The 21,588-nt window shown below is 45.3% G+C and overlaps 1 protein-coding gene across 3 annotated transcripts in view; it reads right to left on the reverse strand.

Moving 5' to 3' along the window:
• LOC124041113 (methylcytosine dioxygenase tet3-B-like) overlaps positions 1–21,588 on the reverse strand; it is a 76,915-nt gene that overhangs the window by 8,095 nt on the left and 47,232 nt on the right. For all 3 annotated transcript variants that reach the window (XM_046358292.1, XM_046358291.1, XM_046358293.1), the window contains 6 exons: positions 14,589–16,884; positions 14,119–14,209; positions 12,998–13,091; positions 11,109–11,317; positions 10,585–10,735; positions 6,729–6,956 (listed from right to left, as the gene is read on the reverse strand). In XM_046358292.1, the coding sequence (XP_046214248.1) occupies positions 6,729–6,956; positions 10,585–10,735; positions 11,109–11,317; positions 12,998–13,091; positions 14,119–14,209; positions 14,589–16,884 (3,069 nt within the window). The remainder of the gene's footprint in view (positions 1–6,728; positions 6,957–10,584; positions 10,736–11,108; positions 11,318–12,997; positions 13,092–14,118; positions 14,210–14,588; positions 16,885–21,588) is intronic.

Consider the following 21,588-nt stretch of genomic DNA (forward strand, 5'->3'; position numbering starts at 1 on the left):
TTGAAAAGTTTCTATTACCAGACCATCAGACTGTCAAACAGCTTCTAGTACCATCAGACAGTCAAACAGCTTCTATTACCAGACCATCAGACTGTTGTACAGCTTCTATTACCATCAGATTGTTGTACAGCTTATATTACCATCAGACTGTTGGACAGCTTCTATTACCAGACCATCAGACTGTCAAACAGCTTCTATTACCAGACCATCAGACTGTTGTACAGCTTCTATTACCAGACCATCAGACTGTCAAACAGCTTCTATTACCAGACCATCAGACTGTTGTACAGCTTCTATTACCAGACCATCAGACTGTTGTACAGCTTCTATTACCATCAGATTGTTGTACAGCTTCTATTACCATCAGACTGTTGGACAGCTTCTATTACCAGACCATCAGACTGTCAAACAGCTTCTATTACCTGACCATCAGACTGTTGTACAGCTTCTATTACCATCAGATTGTTGTACAGCTTCTATTACCATCAAACTGTTGTACAGCTTCTGTTACCATCAGACTGTTGTACAGCTTTAATTACCAGACCATCAGACTGATGAACAGCTTCTATTACCAGACCATCAGACTGTTGTATAGCTTCTATTACCATCAGACTGTTGTACAGCTTCTATTACCATCAGACTGTTGTATAGCTTCTATTACAATCAGACTGTTGAACAGCTTCTATTACCATCAGACTGTTGTACAGCTTCTACTACCATCAGACTGCTGAACAGCTTCAGTTACCACCAGACTGATGAACAGCTTCAATTACCACCAGACTGATGAACAGCTTCTATTACCATCAGACTGTTAAACAGCTTCTATCACCAGACCATCAGACTGATGAACAGCTTCAATCACCAGACCATCAGACTGTTGAACAGCTTCTATCACCAGACTATCAGACTGTTGAACAGCTTCTATTACCAGACCATTAGACTGTTGTACAGTTTCTATTACCATCAGAATGTTGTACAGCTTCTATTACCATCAGACTGTTGGACAGCTTCTATTACCAGACCATCAGACTGATGAACAGCTTCAATTACCATCAGACTGATGAACAGCTTCTATTACCATCAGACTGCTGAACAGCTTCAATTACCACCAGACTGTTGTACAGCTTTAATTACCAGACCATCAGACTGATGAACAGCTTCTATTACCAGACCATCAGACTGTTGTATAGCTTCTATTACCACCAGACTGTTGTACAGCTTCTATTACCATCAGACTGCTGAACAGCTTCAGTTACCACCAGACTGATGAACAGCTTCAATTACCACCAGACTGATGAACAGCTTCTATTACCATCAGACTGATGAACAGCTTCTATCACCAGACCATCAGACTGTTAAACAGCTTCTATCACCAGACCATCAGACTGTTAACAGCTTCTATCACCAATCCATCAGACTGTTATACAGCTTCTATCACCAGACCATCAGACTGATGAACAGCTTCAATCACCAGACCATCAGACTGTTGAACAGCTTCTATCACCAGACCATCAGACTGATGAACAGCTTCTATCACCAGACCATCAGACTGATGAACAGCTTCTATTACCATCAGACTGTTAAACAGCTTCTATCACCAGACCATCAGACTGTTAAACAGCTTCTATCACCAGACCATCAGACTGTTGAACAGCTTCTATCACCAGACCATCAGACTGTTAAACAGCTTCTATCACCAGACCATCAGACTGTTGAACAGCTTCTATCACCAGACCATCAGACTGTTGAACAGCTTCTATCACCAGACCATCAGACTGTTGAACAGCTTCTATCACCAGACCATCAGACTGTTAAACAGCTTCTATCACCAGACCATCAGACTGTTGAACAGCTTCTATCACCAGACCATCAGACTGTTGAACAGCTTCTATCACCAGACCATCAGACTGTTGAACAGCTTCTATCACCAGACCATCAGACTGTTGAACAGCTTCTATCACCAGACCATCAGACTGTTGAACAGCTTCTATCACCAGACCATCAGACTGTTAAACAGCTTCTATCACCAGACCATCAGACTGTTGAACAGCTTCTATCACCAGACCATCAGACTGTTGAACAGCTTCTATCACCAGACCATCAGACTGTTGAACAGCTTCTATCACCAGACCATCAGACTGTTGAACAGCTTCTATCACCAGACCATCAGACAGTTGAACAGCTTCTATCACCAGACCATCAGACTGTTGAACAGCTTCTATCACCAGACCATCAGACTGTTGAACAGCTTCTATCACCAGACCATCAGACTGTTGAACAGCTTCTATCACCAGACCATCAGACTGTTGAACAGCTTCTATCACCAGACCATCAGACTGTTGAACAGATTCTATTACCATCAGACTGCTGAACAGCTTCAGATACCACCAGACTGATGAACAGCTTCAATTACCACCAGACTGATGAACAGCTTCTATTACCATCAGACTGTTGAACAGCTTCTATCACCAGACCATCAGACTGATGAACAGCTTCTATCACCAGACCATCAGACTGATGAACAGCTTCTATCACCAGACCATCACTGTTAAACAGCTTCTATCACCAGACCATCAGACTGTTGAACAGCTTCTATCACCAGACCATCAGACTGTTGAACAGCTTCTATCACCAGACCATCAGACTGATAAACAGCTTCTATCACCAGACCATCAGACTGTTGAACAGCTTCTATCACCAGACCATCAGACTGTTAAACAGCTTCTATCACCAGACCATCAGACTGTTGAACAGCTTCTATCACCAGACCATCAGACTGTTGAACAGATTCTATTACCATCAGACTGCTGAACAGCTTCAGTTACCACCAGACTGATGAACAGCTTCAATTACCACCAGACTGATGAACAGCTTCTATCACCAGACCATCAGACTGATGAACAGCTTCTATCACCAGACCATCACTGTTAAACAGCTTCTATCACCAGACCATCAGACTGTTGAACAGCTTCTATCACCAGACCATCAGACTGTTGAACAGCTTCTATCACCAGACCATCAGACTGTTAAACAGCTTCTATCGCCAGACCATCAGACTGTTGAACAGCTTCTATCACCAGACCATCAGACTGTTAAACAGCTTCTATCACCAGACCATCAGACTGTTCAACAGCTTCTATCACCAGACCATCAGACTGTTGAACAGCTTCTATCACCAGACAATCAGACTGTTGAACAGCTTCTATTACCATCACACTGTTGTACAGCTTCTATTACCATCAGACTGCTGAACAGCTTCAGTTACCACCAGACTGATGAACAGCTTCAATTACCACCAGACCATCAGACTGATGAACAGCTTCTTCATTACCATCAGACTGTTAAACAGCTTCTATCACCAGACCATCAGACTGATGAACAGCTTCTATCACCAGACCATCAGACTGATGAACAGCTTCTATCACCAGACCATCAGACTGATTAAACAGCTTCTATCACCAGACCATCAGACTGTTGAAACAGCTTCTATCACCAGACCATCAGACTGTTGAACAGCTTCTATCACCAGACCATCAGACTGTTGAACAGCTTCTATCACCAGACCATCAGACTGTTAAACAGCTTCTATCACCAGACCATCAGACTGTTGAACAGCTTCTATCACCAGACCATCAGACTGTTGAACAGCTTCTATCACCAGACCATCAGACTGTTGAACAGCTTCTATCACCAGACCATCAGACTGTTGAACAGCTTCTATCACCAGACCATCAGACTGTTGAACAGCTTCTATCACCAGACCATCAGACTGTTGAACAGCTTCTATCACCAGATCATCAGACTGTTGAACAGCTTCTATCACCAGACCTTCAGACTGATGAACAGCTTCTATCACCAGACCATCAGACTGTTGAACAGCTTCTATCACCAGACCATCAGACTGTTGAACAGCTTCTATCACCAGACCATCAGACTGATGAACAGCTTCTATCACCAGACCATCAGACTGTAGAACAGCTTCTATTACCATCAGACTGTTGTACAGCTTCAGTTACCACCAGACTGATGAACAGCTTCAATTACCACCAGACTGACCACCAGACTGATGAACAGCTTCAATTGATGAACCATCCAGACCATCAGACTGTTAAACAGCTTCTATCACCAGACCATCACTGTTGAACAGCTCAGACTGTTAAACAGCTTCTATCACCAGACCATCAGACTGTTAAACAGCTTCTATCACCATCACCAGACCATCAGACTGTTGAACAGCTTCTATCACCAGACCATCAGACTGTTGAACAGCTTCTATCACCAGACCATCAGACTGTTGAACAGCTTCTATCACCAGACCATCAGACTGTTGAACAGCTTCTATCACCAGACCATCAGACTGTTAAACAGCTTCTATCACCAGACCATCAGACTGTTGAACAGCTTCTATCACCAGACCATCAGACTGATGAACAGCTTCTATCACCAGACCATCAGACTGTTGAACAGCTTCTATCACCAGACCATCAGACTGTTTCTATCACCAGACCACAGACTGTCAGCTTCTACCACCAGACTGATGAACAGCTTCAATTACCACCAGACTGATGAACAGCTTCTATTACTATCAGACTGTTAAACAGCTTCTATCATCAGACCATCAGACTGATGAACAGCTTCAATCACCAGACCATCAGACTGTTGAACAGCTTCTATCACCAGACCATCAGACTGATGAACAGCTTCTATCACCAGACCATCAGACTGATGAACAGCTTCTATCACCAGACCATCAGACTGTTGAACAGCTTCTATCACCAGACCATCAGACTGTTGAACAGCTTCTATCACCAGACCATCAGACTGTTAAACAGCTTCTATCACCAGACCATCAGACTGTTGAACAGCTTCTATCACCAGACCATCAGACTGTTGAACAGCTTCTATCACCAGACCATCAGACTGTTAAACAGATTCTATCACCAGACCATCAGACTGTTGAACAGCTTCTATCACCAGACCATCAGACTGTTGAACAGCTTCTATCACCAGACCATCAGACTGATGAACAGCTTCTATCACCAGACCATCAGACTGTTGAACAGCTTCTATCACCAGACCATCAGACTGTTGAACAGCTTCAGTTACCACCAGACTGATGAACAGCTTCAATTACCACCAGACTGATGAACAGCTTCTATTACTATCAGACTGTTAAACAGCTTCTATCACCAGACCATCGGACTGATGAACAGCTTCAATCACCAGACCATCAGACTGTTGAACAGCTTCTATCACCAGACCATCAGACTGATGAACAGCTTCTATCACCAGACCATCAGACTGTTGAACAGCTTCTATCACCAGACCATCAGACTGTTGAACAGCTTCTATCACCAGACCATCAGACTGTTAAACAGCTTCTATCGCCAGACCATCAGACTGTTGAACAGCTTCTATCACCAGACCATCAGACTGTTAAACAGCTTCTATCACCAGACCATCAGACTGTTGAACAGCTTCTATCACCAGACCATCAGACTGTTGAACAGCTTCTATCACCAGACCATCAGACTGTTGAACAGCTTCTATTACCATCACACTGTTGTACAGCTTCTATTACCATCAGACTGCTGAACAGCTTCAGTTACCACCAGACTGATGAACAGCTTCAATTACCACTAGACTGATGAACAGCTTCTATTACCATCAGACTGTTAAACAGCTTCTATCACCAGACCATCAGACTGATGAACAGCTTCTATCACCAGACCATCAGACTGATGAACAGCTTCTATCACCAGACCATCAGACTGTTAAACAGCTTCTATCACCAGACCATCAGACTGTTGAACAGCTTCTACCACCAGACCATCAGACTGTTGAACAGCTTCTATCACCAGACCATCAGACTGTTAAACAGCTTCTATCACCAGACCATCAGACTGTTGAACAGCTTCTATCACCAGACCATCAGACTGTTGAACAGCTTCTATCACCAGACCATCAGACTGTTGAACAGCTTCTATCACCAGACCATCAGACTGTTGAACAGCTATCATTAATCATCTACTAGGTGATGCACAGACAACACACACACACAAACTATCACACACACACACACACACACACACACACACACACACACACACACACACACACACACACACACACACACACACACACACACACACACACACACACACACACACACACACACACACACACACACACACACACACCACACACACATACAGACACACACACACTCACAGCCAACGATAATGTCCAATGTTATACAGACATTAAACCACTGGATACTACCGGTTTACACTGTGTATTTAAATACTGTATTCTCGACATACCTGTAGCTCATTGTAATATTTCTACTATTGTACATCGCATTTTAGGGACACTTTATACACACAGCAGGTCACTCTAATATATCTACTGCTGTACATATCATTCTTAGTATATATTGTCTAAATGAAGCTGGTGTAGATGTAGATTGCATTTGGACTACTGTTACAGTGTTATTTGGGTTCTTAATCAGATCCGTTCCAATTATTTCTTAATCTTTTTTATTATCTGTGTACTTGTTCAACATTTTACTGAATTTAGGAGCTAGTAACATAAGCATTTCACTAAACATCTGCTAAACTGTGTACGGGACCAATCAACTTTGATTTTATTTGACCTGTGTCTATGTCTCTGTTTGTTTGACAGCAAATATGTGTGTGCATGTGAATCCAGCCATGTGAGTAGCATACCACAGTGCTGCCGTTGTTCATGTTCTGTGTGTCTTTGTGAGCGTGGGCGCAGAAATCCACACATGCCGTGACCCCGGAGAAAGGTCGGCCCGTCCTCCGACCCAGCCTGCAGTCCTGGCCCGCCTGCTCCAGATCCACCTGGTTTTGGAAGGCCTCCGGGGCCAGTCTCTGGTAGACAGGACCCAGGTCTGTGGCCAGGTTCTGCAGACGATGCTCCAGTTTCACCTCCTGAACAACACACAGACAGACAACACACAGATCAGAGGTAGAGTGGGACAAATACGAACAGTAACAGATGAGGGAAAAGCTGTGTGAAATTAAAGGAGAGCCCCGGGAGAATCCCTGAAATCCCAGTAATGTTTCAGCCACTGTTGTCCTTGTCAGACTTTGGCTGTCATACCCACCTGAGGCCACTAGGCGGTGTCTATTAGCCATTTTAACAAGAAGACTATTCACTGAGGAATATCTATTCTAAACCATTGTTTATGAAGCTATAACAAGACTTACATTAGTAAAGTAGAGAGCTAGGGTCTAGGCATATAGGGAAGGGGCTAAGGTTTATTTTCCGAACCAGTCTCTCAAATCTAAGTACGGGTGCCAAACTGAATTTCTAGAGCGCCACAGTGGCTGATGGTTTTTCCTCTCTTTCCCTTAAGATAGCTCATACCCGACCAAATGTACATAGAAATGTGAGTTATAGATCTCTCATTCTCATCAAAAGCAAGTCTAAGAAGCAGTAGATCTGTTCTATGAGTGCTATTTGTTCCATGCTGGTCCGACCAATCTGATTCCACACTCCAAGACTGCTTCCATCACGTGGACTGGGATATGTTTCCTATTGCGTCAAACAACAACATTGACGAATAGGCTGATTCGGTGTGCGAGTTCATCAGAACGTGCGTTGAAGATGTCGTTCCCATATCAACGATTAAAACATTCCCAAACCAGAAAACGTGGATTGATGGCAGCATTCGCGTGAAACTGAAAGTGCGAACCAATGCTTTTAATCAGGGCAAGATGACCGGAAACATGACCGAATACAAACAGTGTAGCTATTCCCTCCGCAAGGCAATCAAACAAGTTAAGCGTCAGTATAGAGACAAAGTAGAATCTCAATTCAACGGCTCAGACACAAGAGGTATGTGGCAGGGTCTACAGTCAATCACGGATTACAAAAAGAAAACCAGCCCCGTCACGGACCAGGATGTCTTGCTCCCAGGCAGACTAAATAACTTTTTTGCCCGCTTTGAGGACAATACAGTGCCACTGACACGGCCCGCAACCGAAACATGCGGACTCTCCTTCACTGCAGCCGACGTGAGGAAAACATTCAAACGTGTTAACCCTCGCAAGGCTGCAGGCCCAGACGGCATCCCCAGCCGCGACGTCAGAGCATGCGCAGACCAGCTGGCCGGTGTGTTTACGGACATATTCAATCAATCCCTATCCCAGTCTGCTGTTCCCACATGCTTCAAGAGGGCCATCATTGTTCCTGTTCCCAAGAAAGCTAAGGTAACTGAGCTAAACGACTACCGCCCCGTAGCACTCACTTCCGTCATCATGAAGTGCTTTTTTGAGACTAGTCAAGGACCATATCACCTCCACCCTACCTGAAATCCTAGACCCACTCCAAATAGGTCCACAGACGATGCAATCTCAACCACACTGCACACTGCCCTAACCCATCTGGACAAGAGGAATACCTATGTGAGAATGCTGTTCATCGACTACAGCTCGGCATTTAACACCATAGTACCCTCCAAGCTCGTCATCAAGCTCGAGACCCTGGGTCTCGACCCCGCCCTGTGCAACTGGGTACTGGACTTCCTGACGGGCCGCCCCCAGGTGGTGAGGGTAGGCAACAACATCTCCACCCCGCTGATCCTCAACACTGGGGCCCCACAAGGGTGCGTTCTGAGCCCTCTCCTGTACTCCCTGTTCACCCACGACTGCGTGGCACAACAGTGGTAGGCTTGATTACCAACAACGATGAGACGGCCTACAGGGAGGACGTGAGGGCCCTCGGAGTGTGGTGTCAGGAAAATAACCTCACATTCAACGTCAACAAAACTAAGGAGATGATTGTGGACTTCAGGAAACAGCAGAGGGAACACCCCCCTATCCACATCGATGGAACAGTAGTGGAGAGGGTAGTAAGATTTAAGTTCCTCGGCATACACATCACAGACAAACTGAATTGGTCCACTCACACAGACAGCATCGTGAAGAAGGCGCAGCAGCGCCTCTTCAACCTCAGGAGGCTGAAGAAATTTGGCTTGTCACCAAAAGCACTCACAAACTTCTACAGATGCACAATCGAGAGCATCCTGGCGGGCTGTATCACCGCCTGGTACGGCAACTGCTCCGCCCACAACCGTAAGGCTCTCCAGAGGGTAGTGAGGTCTGCACAACGCATCACCGGGGGCAAACTACCTGTCCTCCAGGACACCTACACCACCCGATGTCACAGGAAGGCCATAAAGATCATCAAGGACAACAACCACCCGACCCACTGCCTGTTCACCCCGCTATCATCCTGAAGGCGAGGTCAGTACAGGTGCATCAAAGCTGGGACCGAGAGACTGAAAAACAGCTTCTATCTCAAGGCCATCAGACTTGTTAAACAGCCACCACTAACATTGAGTGGCTGCTGCCAACACACTGACTCAACTCCAGCCACTTTAATAATGGGAATTGATGGGAAATGATGTAAAATATATCACTAGCCACTTTAAACAATGCTACCTAATATAATGTTTACATACCCTATATCATTCATCTCATTTGTATACGTATATACTGTACTCTATATCATCTACTGCATCTTTATGTAATACATGTATCACTAGCCACTTTAACTATGCCACTTTGTTTATATACTCATCTCATATGTATATACTGTACTCGATACCATCTACTGTATCTTGCCTATGCCGCTCTGTACCATCACTCACTCATATATCTTTATGTACATATTCTTTATCTCCTTACACTTGTGTCTATAAGGTAGTAGTTTTTGTATTGTTAGCTAGATTACTTGTTGGTTATTACTGCATTGTCGGAACTAGAAGCACAAGCATTTCACTATACTCGCATGAACATCTGCTAACCATGTGTATGTGACAAATACATTTGACTTTGATTTCATATTTCTATGCTTCCCGTTCTTAAGTTTCATTTTAGCGTCTTTTACTTTCCGTTTTGTAAGCCAGCTTAAAAGGGCTGAAAATACACATTTCAAATCAAATTGATTTATAAAGCCCTTCTTACATCCGCTGATATCTCAAAGTGCTGTACAGAAACCCAGCCTAAAACTCCAAACAGCAAGCAAACAGCAAGCAATGCAGGTGTAGAAGCACGGTGGCTAGGAAAAACTCCCTAGAAAGGCCAAAACCTGGGAAGAAACCTAGAGAGGAACCAGGCTATGAGGGGTGGCCAGTCCTCTTTTGACTGTGCCAATATGTTTGTTAATGGAAAATATAATTCACAGCAGTTTAGATGGTATAATGATTATCTACACTATACTGGCTTGTTTTGTCACAAACTAATTAGAATTTTAGCAACCAGGAAATGGCACAGCGATTTCTATACTGTGTAGCTTTAATTTGGAAAATACGTGCAAGGGAGGGATGAAGATCTGCTGACACCGTGGCTGGCCCTAGAGGAATGGAGTTTGACAGCACTGTGGCTGGCCCTAGAGGAATGGAGTTTGACAACACTGTGGCTGGCCCTAGAGGAATGGAGTTTGACACAACACTGTGGCTGGCCCTAGAGGAATGGAGTTTGACACAACACTGTGGCTGGCCCTAGAGGAATGGAGTTTGACACAGTTTGACTGGAGTGTCCTGGTCCCCACCTCCTGCGGCATGTCTCCCAGCAGGCGGAACTTGCGGGGGATCTTGCTGCGGGCGAACTTGCAGCCGTTGAAGTACATACTCCAGGAGCAGCCAAAGGAGAAGGAAGCGCCGCAGGTGTTCGGGTCCACACCCTGGCAAGCACACGTCCGACTGGAGAGAAACGGAGGGACAGAGATGTGGAGAGAGAGCAGGGAGGAGAGGGATGAGAGAGGGAAGGAGGGAAAGAGATGGGGAGAGGGAGGAGAGAGATGGAGAGAGAGGAGGGAGAAAGATGGGGAGAGGGAGGAGAGAGGGAAGGAGGGAGAGAGATGGAGGGAGAGAGATGGGGAGGTTGAGCTGAGACAATCAGTAGATCCTGGCACACAACTGAAGAGTGGGAAAGAGACAGGTGACTATCTAGAAATGCTAGAAAGAACATAACTCACTCCTTTGTTATGACAATAATTAGTTCTATGAATGCAAATATGTACGTGTAAGCCTATTATTAAATACTAGGTAAAAGTATGTTCTTTCAGTAACTCACTCCTCGTTAAGTGCACAGCGCCGGCTGGTGGGGGAGCCGTATTTACAGAGAGTCTGGGTGAGCTCCTGGTACAGACTGTCTGCCACGCCCCGGGGGATGCCCTCCCATGCCAAGATGAGAATCACCACCACGGCACTCTCACAGCGGTGCCCTGCCCGGTGTCTCACCAGACACAGCAGCTTCTCCTCCTCACTGCCCCGACGGATCACCTGGGGGAGAGAGAAGGGTTACTACACAGACATGAAGATGTGTGTATACACACACACAGCCACATACACACACACACTCTTGCATACAGTGAAGGAAAAAAGTATTTGATCCCCTACTGATTTTGTACGTTTGCCCACTGACAAAGAGATGCTCAGTCTATAATTGTAATGGTGGTTTATTTGAACAGTAAGAGACAGAATAACAACAACAAAAATCCAGAAAAACGCATGTCAAATATGTTATACATTGATTTGCATTTTAATTCATGTTTCTTGTAGTTGGCCACCAGGTTTGCACACATCTCAGGAGGGATTTTGTCCCACTCCTCTTTGCAGATCTTCTCCAAGTCATTAAGGTTTCGAGGCTGACGTTTGGCAACTCGAACCTTCAACTCCCTCCACAGATTTTCTATGGGATTAAGGTCTGGAGACTGGTTAGGCCACTCCAGGACCTTAATGTGCTTATTCTTGAGCCACTCCTTTGTTGCCTTGGCCGTGTGTTTTGGGTCATTGTCATGCTGGAATACCCATCCACGACCCATTTTCAATGCCCTGGCTGAGGGAAGGAGGTTCTCACCCAAGATTTGACGGTACATGGCCCCGTCCATCATCCCTTTGATGCGGTGAAGTTGCCCTGTCCCCTTAGCAGAAAAACACCCCCAAAGCATAATGTTTCCACCTCCATGTTTGACGGTGGGGATGGTGTTCTTGGGGTCATAGGCAGCATTCCTCCTCCTCCAAACACAGCGAGTTGAGTTGATGCCAAAGAGCTCCATCTTGGTGTCATCTGACCACAACACTTTTAACCAGTTGTCTTCTAAATCATTCAGATGTTCATTGGCAAACTTCAGACGGGCATGTATATATGCTTTCTTGAGCAGGGGGACCTTGCGGGCGCTGCAGGATTTCAGTCCTTCACAGCGTAGTGTGTTAACAATTGTTTTATTGGTGACTATGGTCCCAGCTGCCTTGAGATCTTTTGTGTTTCTTCCATTTGTGAATAATCGCACCAACTGTTGTCACCTTCTCACCAAGCTGCTTGGCGATGGTCTTGTAGCCCATTCCAGCCTTGTGTAGGTCTACAATCTTGTCCCTGACATCCTTAGAGAGCTCTTTGGTCTTGGCCATGGTGGAGAGTTTGGAATCTGATTGATTGATTGCTTCTGTGGACAGGTGTCTTTTATGCAGGTAACAAACTGAGATTAGGAGCACTCCCTTTAAGAGTGTGCTCCTAATCTCAGCTCGTTACCTGTATAAAAGACACCTGGGAGCCAGAAATCTTTCTGATTGAGAGGGGGTCAAATACTTATTTCCCTCATTAAAATGCAAATCAATGTATAACATTTCTGACATGCGTTTTTCTGATTTTTGTTGTTGTTATTCTGTCTCTCACTGTTCACATAAACCCACCATTAGAATTATAGACTGATCATTTCTTTGTCAGTGGGCAAACGTACAAAATCAGCTGGGGATCAAATACTTTTTCCCTCACTGTACACACACACACACACACACACACACACACACACACACACACACACACACACACACACACACACACACACACACACACACACACACACACACACACACACACACACACACACACACACACACACACACACACACACACACACACACACACACACACACACACACACACACACACACGGTACTTACCCACTTGGCGATGGGACAGCCCTGGGAACTGCGTCCTTCTTTCCCAGTATACACCACCACCTCCACCCTTACCGCCTTCCCTTTCTCTCCATACCTTTGAACACACACCGCGATAACATACATCATATATTAACGGCTTTTCACAAGTCTCACCTTAGAACATAAAAACACAATCCTTTCAGCAATGTCATCTCTCCCCATATCTGCGACCATCAGCACTAAAATCTTGCAATGACTGTCAATACAGCCACAAATCACATTTTGAGAACTTTAGCAAAAGACAGTGGGACTACATCACTCGCCAAAATGCAGCAAAAGTTTTTGGAACAACTCAAAACAAGTAAAAACTATTTCAAACTAAAGCACTGATGTCATTCCACAGAAACTACAGAGCAGAGACTCTCCTCATGGGCCCCTCGACTAGGCCCAAGAGGTTTCCTGTTCTAACATGCAGGGTGTGTGTGTGTGTGTTTTTGTATGTGTGAATATGTATCTCCGTGTGTGTGTGTGTGTGTGGCAAGCTTGGTGCTGCTTTCCTTCAGCGACAGCCTCTATAATATAATATATGAGCTATAATATGACTGTAAGCCCCACCTCATTCCATGAACACCACGAGCCCTGTGGGTTGGCAGGGCAGGTGGTTCACCGAGTACACTGATAGCACAAAACATTAAGAACACCTTCCTAATATTGAGTTGCACTCCCACCCCTTTTGATCTCAGAACAGCCTCAATTAGTTAGGGCATGGACTCTAAAGGTGTCGAAAGCGTTCCACAGGGATGCTGGCCCATGTTGACTCCAATGCAGCTACATACAGTAGGCTAGTAGAGTCTGGCAGTTATACATATTGGCTTAGCCGTATAATCCTACTGGTAAACCAACCTGAGGCACTGAGCCCCTCCTGTTTTCATATCAACTCTATTATCTTATCAGTATTACACACCTAATAGATTTGTCATGAAAACAGAAGTGGATTAGCAACGCACAGGTTTGCCATCCCAATTGGACTATGAACAGCTGGGCAATGGCTGGGCAACAACAAACACTTTTCTTCTCCCCCAAGCTTATTTATGGAATGGAGTAAAATAACTGATGCAGTTTGTGTTATTTGAGGTTGTTACCTGTTCTCCATCATCTCTCTGACGGCTGAAACACTGGGTCCAGCACCAAGGTGAGTATAATATGGACCCTCCTCCTTCTCTATGATTTGCTCTGTGGAGAGAGAGTCGTTTGTAGAATGCAGTTTCAGCGAATTTCAGGCAAACAAATGGTATGTCCTTGGGTGTGACAAATACAGCGCCAGTTAAGCACAGTAGAGCATGTGGCATGCTGTATCACACTAAAGAATCTCCCAATGGATACAAAGAAAGCCATCATAATTTTCATCATTATCATTATCATCCTCATCATTATAATCAGCATCATTATTATCATCATCCTCATTATCCTCATCACCATCATTATCATCATCGTTATCATCCTCATCATTATAATCAGCATCATTATTATCATCATCCTCATTATCCTCATCACCATCATTATCATCATCATTATCATCCTCATCATTATCATCATCATCAGGGTGACTCACTCATGCATCCACAGGAGGGGATCTCAGAGAGTTTCTTGGAGGGGGTGTTAAGCAGATTCTTAGTGGGCGTGTCCAGGAAGCTGAGGGGCGATTCCAGGAAGCTGTTCACGTTGTGTTTGGTGGGTGTCGACTCCTCCGATAGGTCCAAATCGCCGTTAGCTGACGTGGACAAGACGGTGACCGGACCGGACCTCTCCACTTTGTAATACCCCTGCTGTTGACCCCCAGAGGAGTAGCCATTGGATAAACCATGGTTCAACCCGGTTCTGTGGTTGTTAGAGTCTATGCTGGTGAAACTGGGGATAGTGGAGCTAGCCTTTAGGTTAGCACCATGCTGCTGCCCAACGTAGGGCTGCGATACCTGAGAATACAATCCTCTTTCACAATCATGTCCTTGTCCAACTCCTTGTCCTTGTAAAGGGTCCAGGTGACCGTTGAAATGCGACCACTGTTGGTTGTCATGACCATAACCTTGACTTCGACCGCGATCGACGGCTCCAGAGGTTTTGTGGTATTTGACCCCACTGTGGGCGTTACTGTAGTAAAAGAGCTGCCGTCGTTCCTCCTGAGCCTCAGTCAAGTACCTCTTCAGATCCATCTGGGCCTGAGGCAGGAACAGGCTCCTCTTGTGGCTGAGCGATGATGTCTTCGGCTGGGGCAGAACCTTCTGGACCCTGGCTCTGTGGGGGGTCTTGCCGTTGGGTATTCGTTTGTACAGGGGGGTACGGTTGTTGGGTTTGCAGCCCTCCTCTTCCAGCCCCTCCGTTCCCTTCTTCTTCCTAGGTTTAGAAAGTGTGGTCCTGGGTTTCTTCACAGGGGTCTTCTTGTGGTTGGGTGGTGCTTGTTCGGAGTTGTAGTTGTACTTGATGGCTGAGACTGGAGTTCCTCTGGGAGGGTTGTTCTCTGAGTGCTGGGAGGGGTGGAAACCCTGCTGCTTGTGACGTGATTGGATGATGAACGCCAACTCGGCAAGTTGAGCCGCCACCTCTTCCTCATCCCTGTTCCTCCCGCTCTTACCCACCGTCCTCTCTAATGTTTCCTTGCTGTTCCTCTCCATGTCTTTCCGCTGTCTGAAAGTGCCTTCGCCCCTGTTATGTTGAGAACCAAGGCCTTGGTCTGCTCTCCTGTACAGGTGTTGTCCTGCTCTCTCGGTGCTGTCGTAGGGAAGTCTGTCACAGTCCGAGCTGGCTTCTAGCAGGTCCTGTAGGGACAGGTTGCCAGTGGCTGCGGGGCTACGGGAATGACACTGGATGACATGAGCTTGTCTGGCCACTGGGGAGCGTATGACTGAGGTCTGGTGCAGAGGGGAGCGTATGACTGAGGTCTGGTGCAGAGGGGAGCTGATCACTAGAACTTTGTTGGAGCCCTGGAGAGGGGTGTTTCTATTGGATAAGTGCATGGGTGGTGTGGTGGGGTTTTCACCCTGTGCGTTGGTTCTAAAGGGTTCTGGGGAGTTTTGTGGGATAGCTGCCAGTAAGGTTAGCGCCTCGATAGCGATAGCCTGGTCATTGCTAATATTCCTCTCTTCTACCAAAGACTGGATGCTTGGCCGAGAGAGATCTGGAGAGGGTTGCTCTCGTTTGACAATAATGTCGAGAGCTTTTCGTGGACTGATGGGAGCACTTTTCAAGCAAATATCCACCTTGAAGTCCTCCGGCTCTGTTTTGAACGAGCGTAGCACCGGGGATCGGGAGCTACACAACTTCTCCTCCAGACCCTTCCTGTCTGTGATAGAGAAACACACCACGGCTGCTAGTGTGGACAGAGCGTCCTCATAGACATCGTCATCATCGCCCCCTAGTGGGGCGGAGGACTGGTCCATGGACCACACCCACGGTTCCTCCACCTTTATCTTCTTCAGGGGAACAGCTATGCTGTCGTCCAGAAGTGCATCCTTCAGCTCAGAGCTGCCTTTGGGGTACGTAGATTTTGTAGTACTTTGGGACTCTAATTGTATTGTGGTATTTTGGGACTCAGGTGACAACTGATGTGATTCCGGACCAGCAATCAGTTGAGCACCGTTGGTTTTAGCCATGTTTTCGTTAGCACCGTTCTGAAAAGTCCCAGAAGAAGAGCAGTGGTGCTGTAGAGGAAGTCCATCATTGGTGTCCTCCAGGCCAGGCTCTCTCTTGATAAGTGCTGCTGGTCGTCCATCTCGGATTTGGGCAAGAGTGTGGACGTGGGGAGGGTGTGTGTGAGGTATGTGACCCTCCTCCTCGTCCTCTGCTGCCGTATAGGTGTCCTCTGCCATCTGGACAGGGCCTCTTCCATTAACTGAGCTGTCCTCTGGAACCACCTGGGAGAGAGAGAGAGGAGAGAGCGAGAGAAAGAGAGAGACATTTAACATTTTAAACCAACCTCTCCAACCTGAACCTATTGTGTGTGTTTGTGTGTTTCCAGCACAGCATAGCACAAGAGCCAGAACAGAGAAGATATAGTAAGGTAGACTTTACAGTAAGGTAGACTTTACAGTAAGGTAAACTTGGTTTACTTAATTAACTAAATACTGTTTACCTATAACGAAAATCTGTTTTTAACTAAATACTGTTTACCTAACTAAATACTGTTTACCTAACTAAATACTGATTACTTAACTAAAATCTGTTTACCTAACTAAATACTGTTTACCTAACTAAATACTGTTTACCTAACTAAATACTGTTTTTAACTAAATACTGTTTACCTAACTAAATACTGTTTTTAACTAAATACTGTTTACCTAACTAAATACTGATTACTTAACTAAAATCTGTTTACCTAACTAAATACTGTTTACTTAACTAAATACTGTTTTTAACTAATACTGTTACTTAACTAAATACTGTTTACCTAACTAAAATCTGATTACTTAACTAAATACTGTTTACCTAACTAAAATTTGATTACTCAACTAAATACTGATTACTTAACTAAATACTGTTTACTTAACTAAATACTGTTTACATAACTAAATAATGTTTACTTAACTAAATACTGTTTTTAACTAAATACTGTTTACTTAACTAAATACTGTTTTTAACTAATACTGTTACTTAACTAAATACTGTTTACCTAACTAAATACTGATTACGTAACTAAATACTGTTTACCTAACTAAATACTGTTAACTTAACTAAATACTGTTTACTTAACTAAATACTGTTTTTAACTAATACTGTTACTTAACTAAATACTGTTTACCTAACTAAAATCTGATTACTTAACTAAATACTGTTTACCTAACTAAAATTTGATTACTTAACTAAATACTGTTTTTAACTAAATACTGTTTTTAACTAAACACTGTTTACTTAACTAAATATTTTGTACCTCCACAGTTTGGAAAGTTATAAAAAGGCAGAAGACATTATGAAGGTCATTTTTTGTGCTGGGCTACAGCCTGAGTTTTGGCTAACTTTCATACCAGAGACTGCACCATAACAACTGTACTCTACCAAAACCAAACCAAGACAACATTGTGTGCTATATCATCTATGAACAGTAAGAGCTTCAGTGCTTAACAGACTGCTCCCTCCTGCCTATGTCACAGATACAGTTCACTGTCACATCACTGTGTGTGTGTGTGTGTGTGTGTGTGTGTGTGTGTGTGTGTGTGTGTGTGTGTGTGTGTGTGTGTGTGTGTGTGTGTGTGTGTGTGTGTGTGTGTGTGTGTGTGTGTGTGTGTGTGTGTGTGTGTGTGTGTGTGTGTGCATGCGTGAGTGTGCATGCAGCCTTTATGATATGCTATGCAGTGTGAGTGACAATCACAGTGGGTATGGTGAAGCATGTGCGTGTGTGTGTAAAAGCAGGACGACAACCAGCCAAAGGTCCACAGTATTGATGTATTGATCTTCAAAAGAAAACCATAGTGCTCTCTGTAACGTCTGTGTTTTGGCATGTTCGAGTGGAAGAGAAGGTGAGGGAGGAACAGAGAGAAGGTGAGGGAGGAACAGAGAGAAGGTGAGGGAGGAACAGAGAGAAGGTGAAGGAGGAACAGAGAGAAGGTGAAGGAGGAACAGAGAGAAGGTGAGGGAGGAACATTGAGATAAAGTGAGGAAGGAAGATTGAGAGAAGGTGAGGGAGGAACATTGAGAGAAGGTGAGGGAGGAACAGAGAGAAGGTGATGGAGAAATATTGAGAGAAGGTGAAGGAGGAACAGAGAGAAGGTGAGAATGTTGAGGGAGGGCCATTGAGATAAGGTGAGGGAGGATCATTGAGAGAAGGTGAGGGAAGAACAGAGAGAAGGTGAGGGAATAACATTGAGAGAAGGTGAAGGAGGAAACATTGAGATAAGGTGAGGGAGGAACAGAGTGAAGGTGAGGGAGGAACAGAGAGAGAAGGTGAGGGAGGAAACATTGAGATAAGGTGAGGGAGGAACAGAGTGAAGGTGAGGGAGGAACAGAGAGAGAAGGTGAGGGAGGAAACAGAGAGAAGGTGAGGGAGGAAACATTGAGAGAAGGAGAGGGAGGAAACATTGAGAGAAGGTGATGGAGAAATATTGAGAGAAGGTGAGGGAGGAACAGAGAGAAGGTGAGAATGTTGAGGGAAGGCCATTGAGATAAGGTGAGGGAGGATCATTGAGAGAAGGTGAGGGAAGAACAGAGAGAAGGTGAGGGAATAACATTGAGAGAAGGTGAAGGAGGAAACATTGAGATAAGGTGAAGGAGGAAACATTGAGATAAGGTGAGGGAGGAACAGAGTGAAGGTGAGGGAGGAACAGAGAGAGAAGGTGAGGGAGGAAACATTGAGAGAAGGTGAAGGAGGAACAGAGAAGGTGAGGGAGGAACAGAGAAGATGAGGGAGGAACAGAGAGAGAAGGTGAGGGAGGAACAGAGAGAATGTGAGGGAGGAAACATTGAGAGAAGGAGAGGGAGGAAACATTGAGAGAAGGTGAAGGAGGAACAGAGAAGGTGAGGGAGGAACAGAGAAGATGAGGGAGGAACAGAGAGAAGGTGAGGGAGGAACAGAGAGAAGGTGAGGGAGGTAAAAGATTGAGAGAAGGTGAAGGAGGAACAGAGAGAATGTGGGGGAGGAACAGAGAGAAGGTGATGGAGAAATATTGAGAGAAGGTGAGGGAGGAACAGAGAGAAGGTGAGAATGTTGAGGGAGGGCCATTGAGATAAGGTGAGGGAGGATCATTGAGAGAAGGTGAGGGAAGAACAGAGAGAAGGTGAGGGAATAACATTGAGAGAAGGTGAAGGAGGAAACATTGAGATAAGGTGAGGGAGGAACAGAGTGAAGGTGAGGGAGGAACAGAGAGAGAAGGTGAGGGAGGAAACAGAGAGAAGGTGAGGGAGGAAACATTGAGAGAAGGAGAGGGAGAAATATTGAGAGAAGGTGAGGGAGGAACAGAGAGAAGGTGATGGAGAAATATTGAGAGAAGGTGAGGGAGGAACAGAGAGAAGGTGAGAATGTTGAGGGAGGGCCATTGAGATAAGGTGAGGGAGGATCATTGAGAGAAGGTGAGGGAGGAAACATTGAGATAAGGTGAGGGAGGAACAGAGTGAAGGTGAGGGAGGAACAGAGAGAGAAGGTGAGGGAGGAAACAGAGAGAAGGTGAGGGAGGAAACATTGAGAGAAGGAGAGGGAGGAAACATTGAGAGAAGGTGAAGGAGGAACAGAGAAGGTGAGGGAGGAACAGAGAAGATGAGGGAGGAACAGAGAGAAGGTGAGGGAGGAACAGAGAGAAGGTGAGGGAGGTAAAAGATTGAGAGAAGGTGAAGGAGGAACAGAGAGAATGTGGGGGAGGAACATTGAGAGAAGGTGAGGGAGGAACAGAGAGAAGATGGGGGAAGAACATTGAGAGAAGGTGAGAGAAGAGGAAGATTGAGAAAAGGTGAGGGAGGAAGATTGAGAGAAGGTGAGGGAGGAACATTGAGAGAAGGTGAGGGAGGAAACATTGAGAAAAGGTGAGGGAGATATAAAACATTGAGAGAAGGTGAAGGAGGAACAGAGAGAAGGCGAGGGAGGAACATTGAGATAAAGTGAGGAAGGAAGATTGAGAGAAGAACATTGAGAGAAGGTGAAGGAGGAAACATTGAGAGAAGGTGAGGGAGGAACAGAGTGAAGGTGAGGGACGAACAGAGAGAGAAGGTGAGGGAGGAACATTGAGAGAAGGTGAGGGAGGAACAGAGAGAGAAGGTGAGGGAGGAACATTGAGAGAAGGTGAGGGAGGAAGTTTGAGAGAAGGTGAAGGAGGAAGTTTGAGAGAAGGTGAGGGAGGAACATTGAGAGAAGGTGAGGGAGGAAGTTTGAGAGAAGGTGAGGGAGGAAGTTTGAGAGAAGGTGAGGGAGGAACATTGAGAGAAGGTGAGGGAGGAACATTGAGAGAAGGTGAGGGAGGAAGTTTGAGAGAAGGTGAGGGAGGAAGTTTGAGAGAAGGTGAGGGAGGAACATTGAGAGAAGGTGAGGGAGGAACATTGAGAGAAGGTGAGGGAGGAAGTTTGAGAGAAGGTGAGGGAGTAAGTTTGAGAGAAGGTGAGGGAGGAACAGAGAAAAGGTGTGTGTGTGTGTGTGTGTGTGTGTGTGTGTGTGTGTGTGTGTGTGTGTGTGTGTGTGTGTGTGTGTGTGTGTGTGTGTGTGTGTGTGTGTGTGTGTGTGTGTGTGTGTGTGTGTGTGTGTGTGTGTGTGTGTGCATGGGTCACCGATCTGTTTTATGTAAAGCTAATGAAGTGTTCTAACTACAGAGAGCCAGGAGGTGGGTGGATGTACGCTACTTGATTACCTCATCTGAACTGCCATTTAACTCACCATTTATATACTCTTTATAGACTACACTACCCAGCATGCTCACTCTGTTTGATAAACTCCAGGTCTACAGTGAGAAAGGACAGCTGCCACCAGCCCTCTGGTCTAGGTCACATCCTTTTTCTCACCCACTACTAACACAACTGACTCAACCCTAGTTGAATAAGTTGAATTAGGTGTTTTAGTACAAGGCTGGAACAAAAATGCAAACAGGAGTTGAGAAACACTGCTGTAGAGTCTAGGGGATTGATTGGGCCAATAAGACACACTAGGG

The sequence above is a fragment of the Oncorhynchus gorbuscha genome, linkage group LG08 (genome assembly GCF_021184085.1).
Source record: "Oncorhynchus gorbuscha isolate QuinsamMale2020 ecotype Even-year linkage group LG08, OgorEven_v1.0, whole genome shotgun sequence".
Classification (NCBI taxonomy): Eukaryota; Metazoa; Chordata; class Actinopteri; order Salmoniformes; family Salmonidae; genus Oncorhynchus; species Oncorhynchus gorbuscha.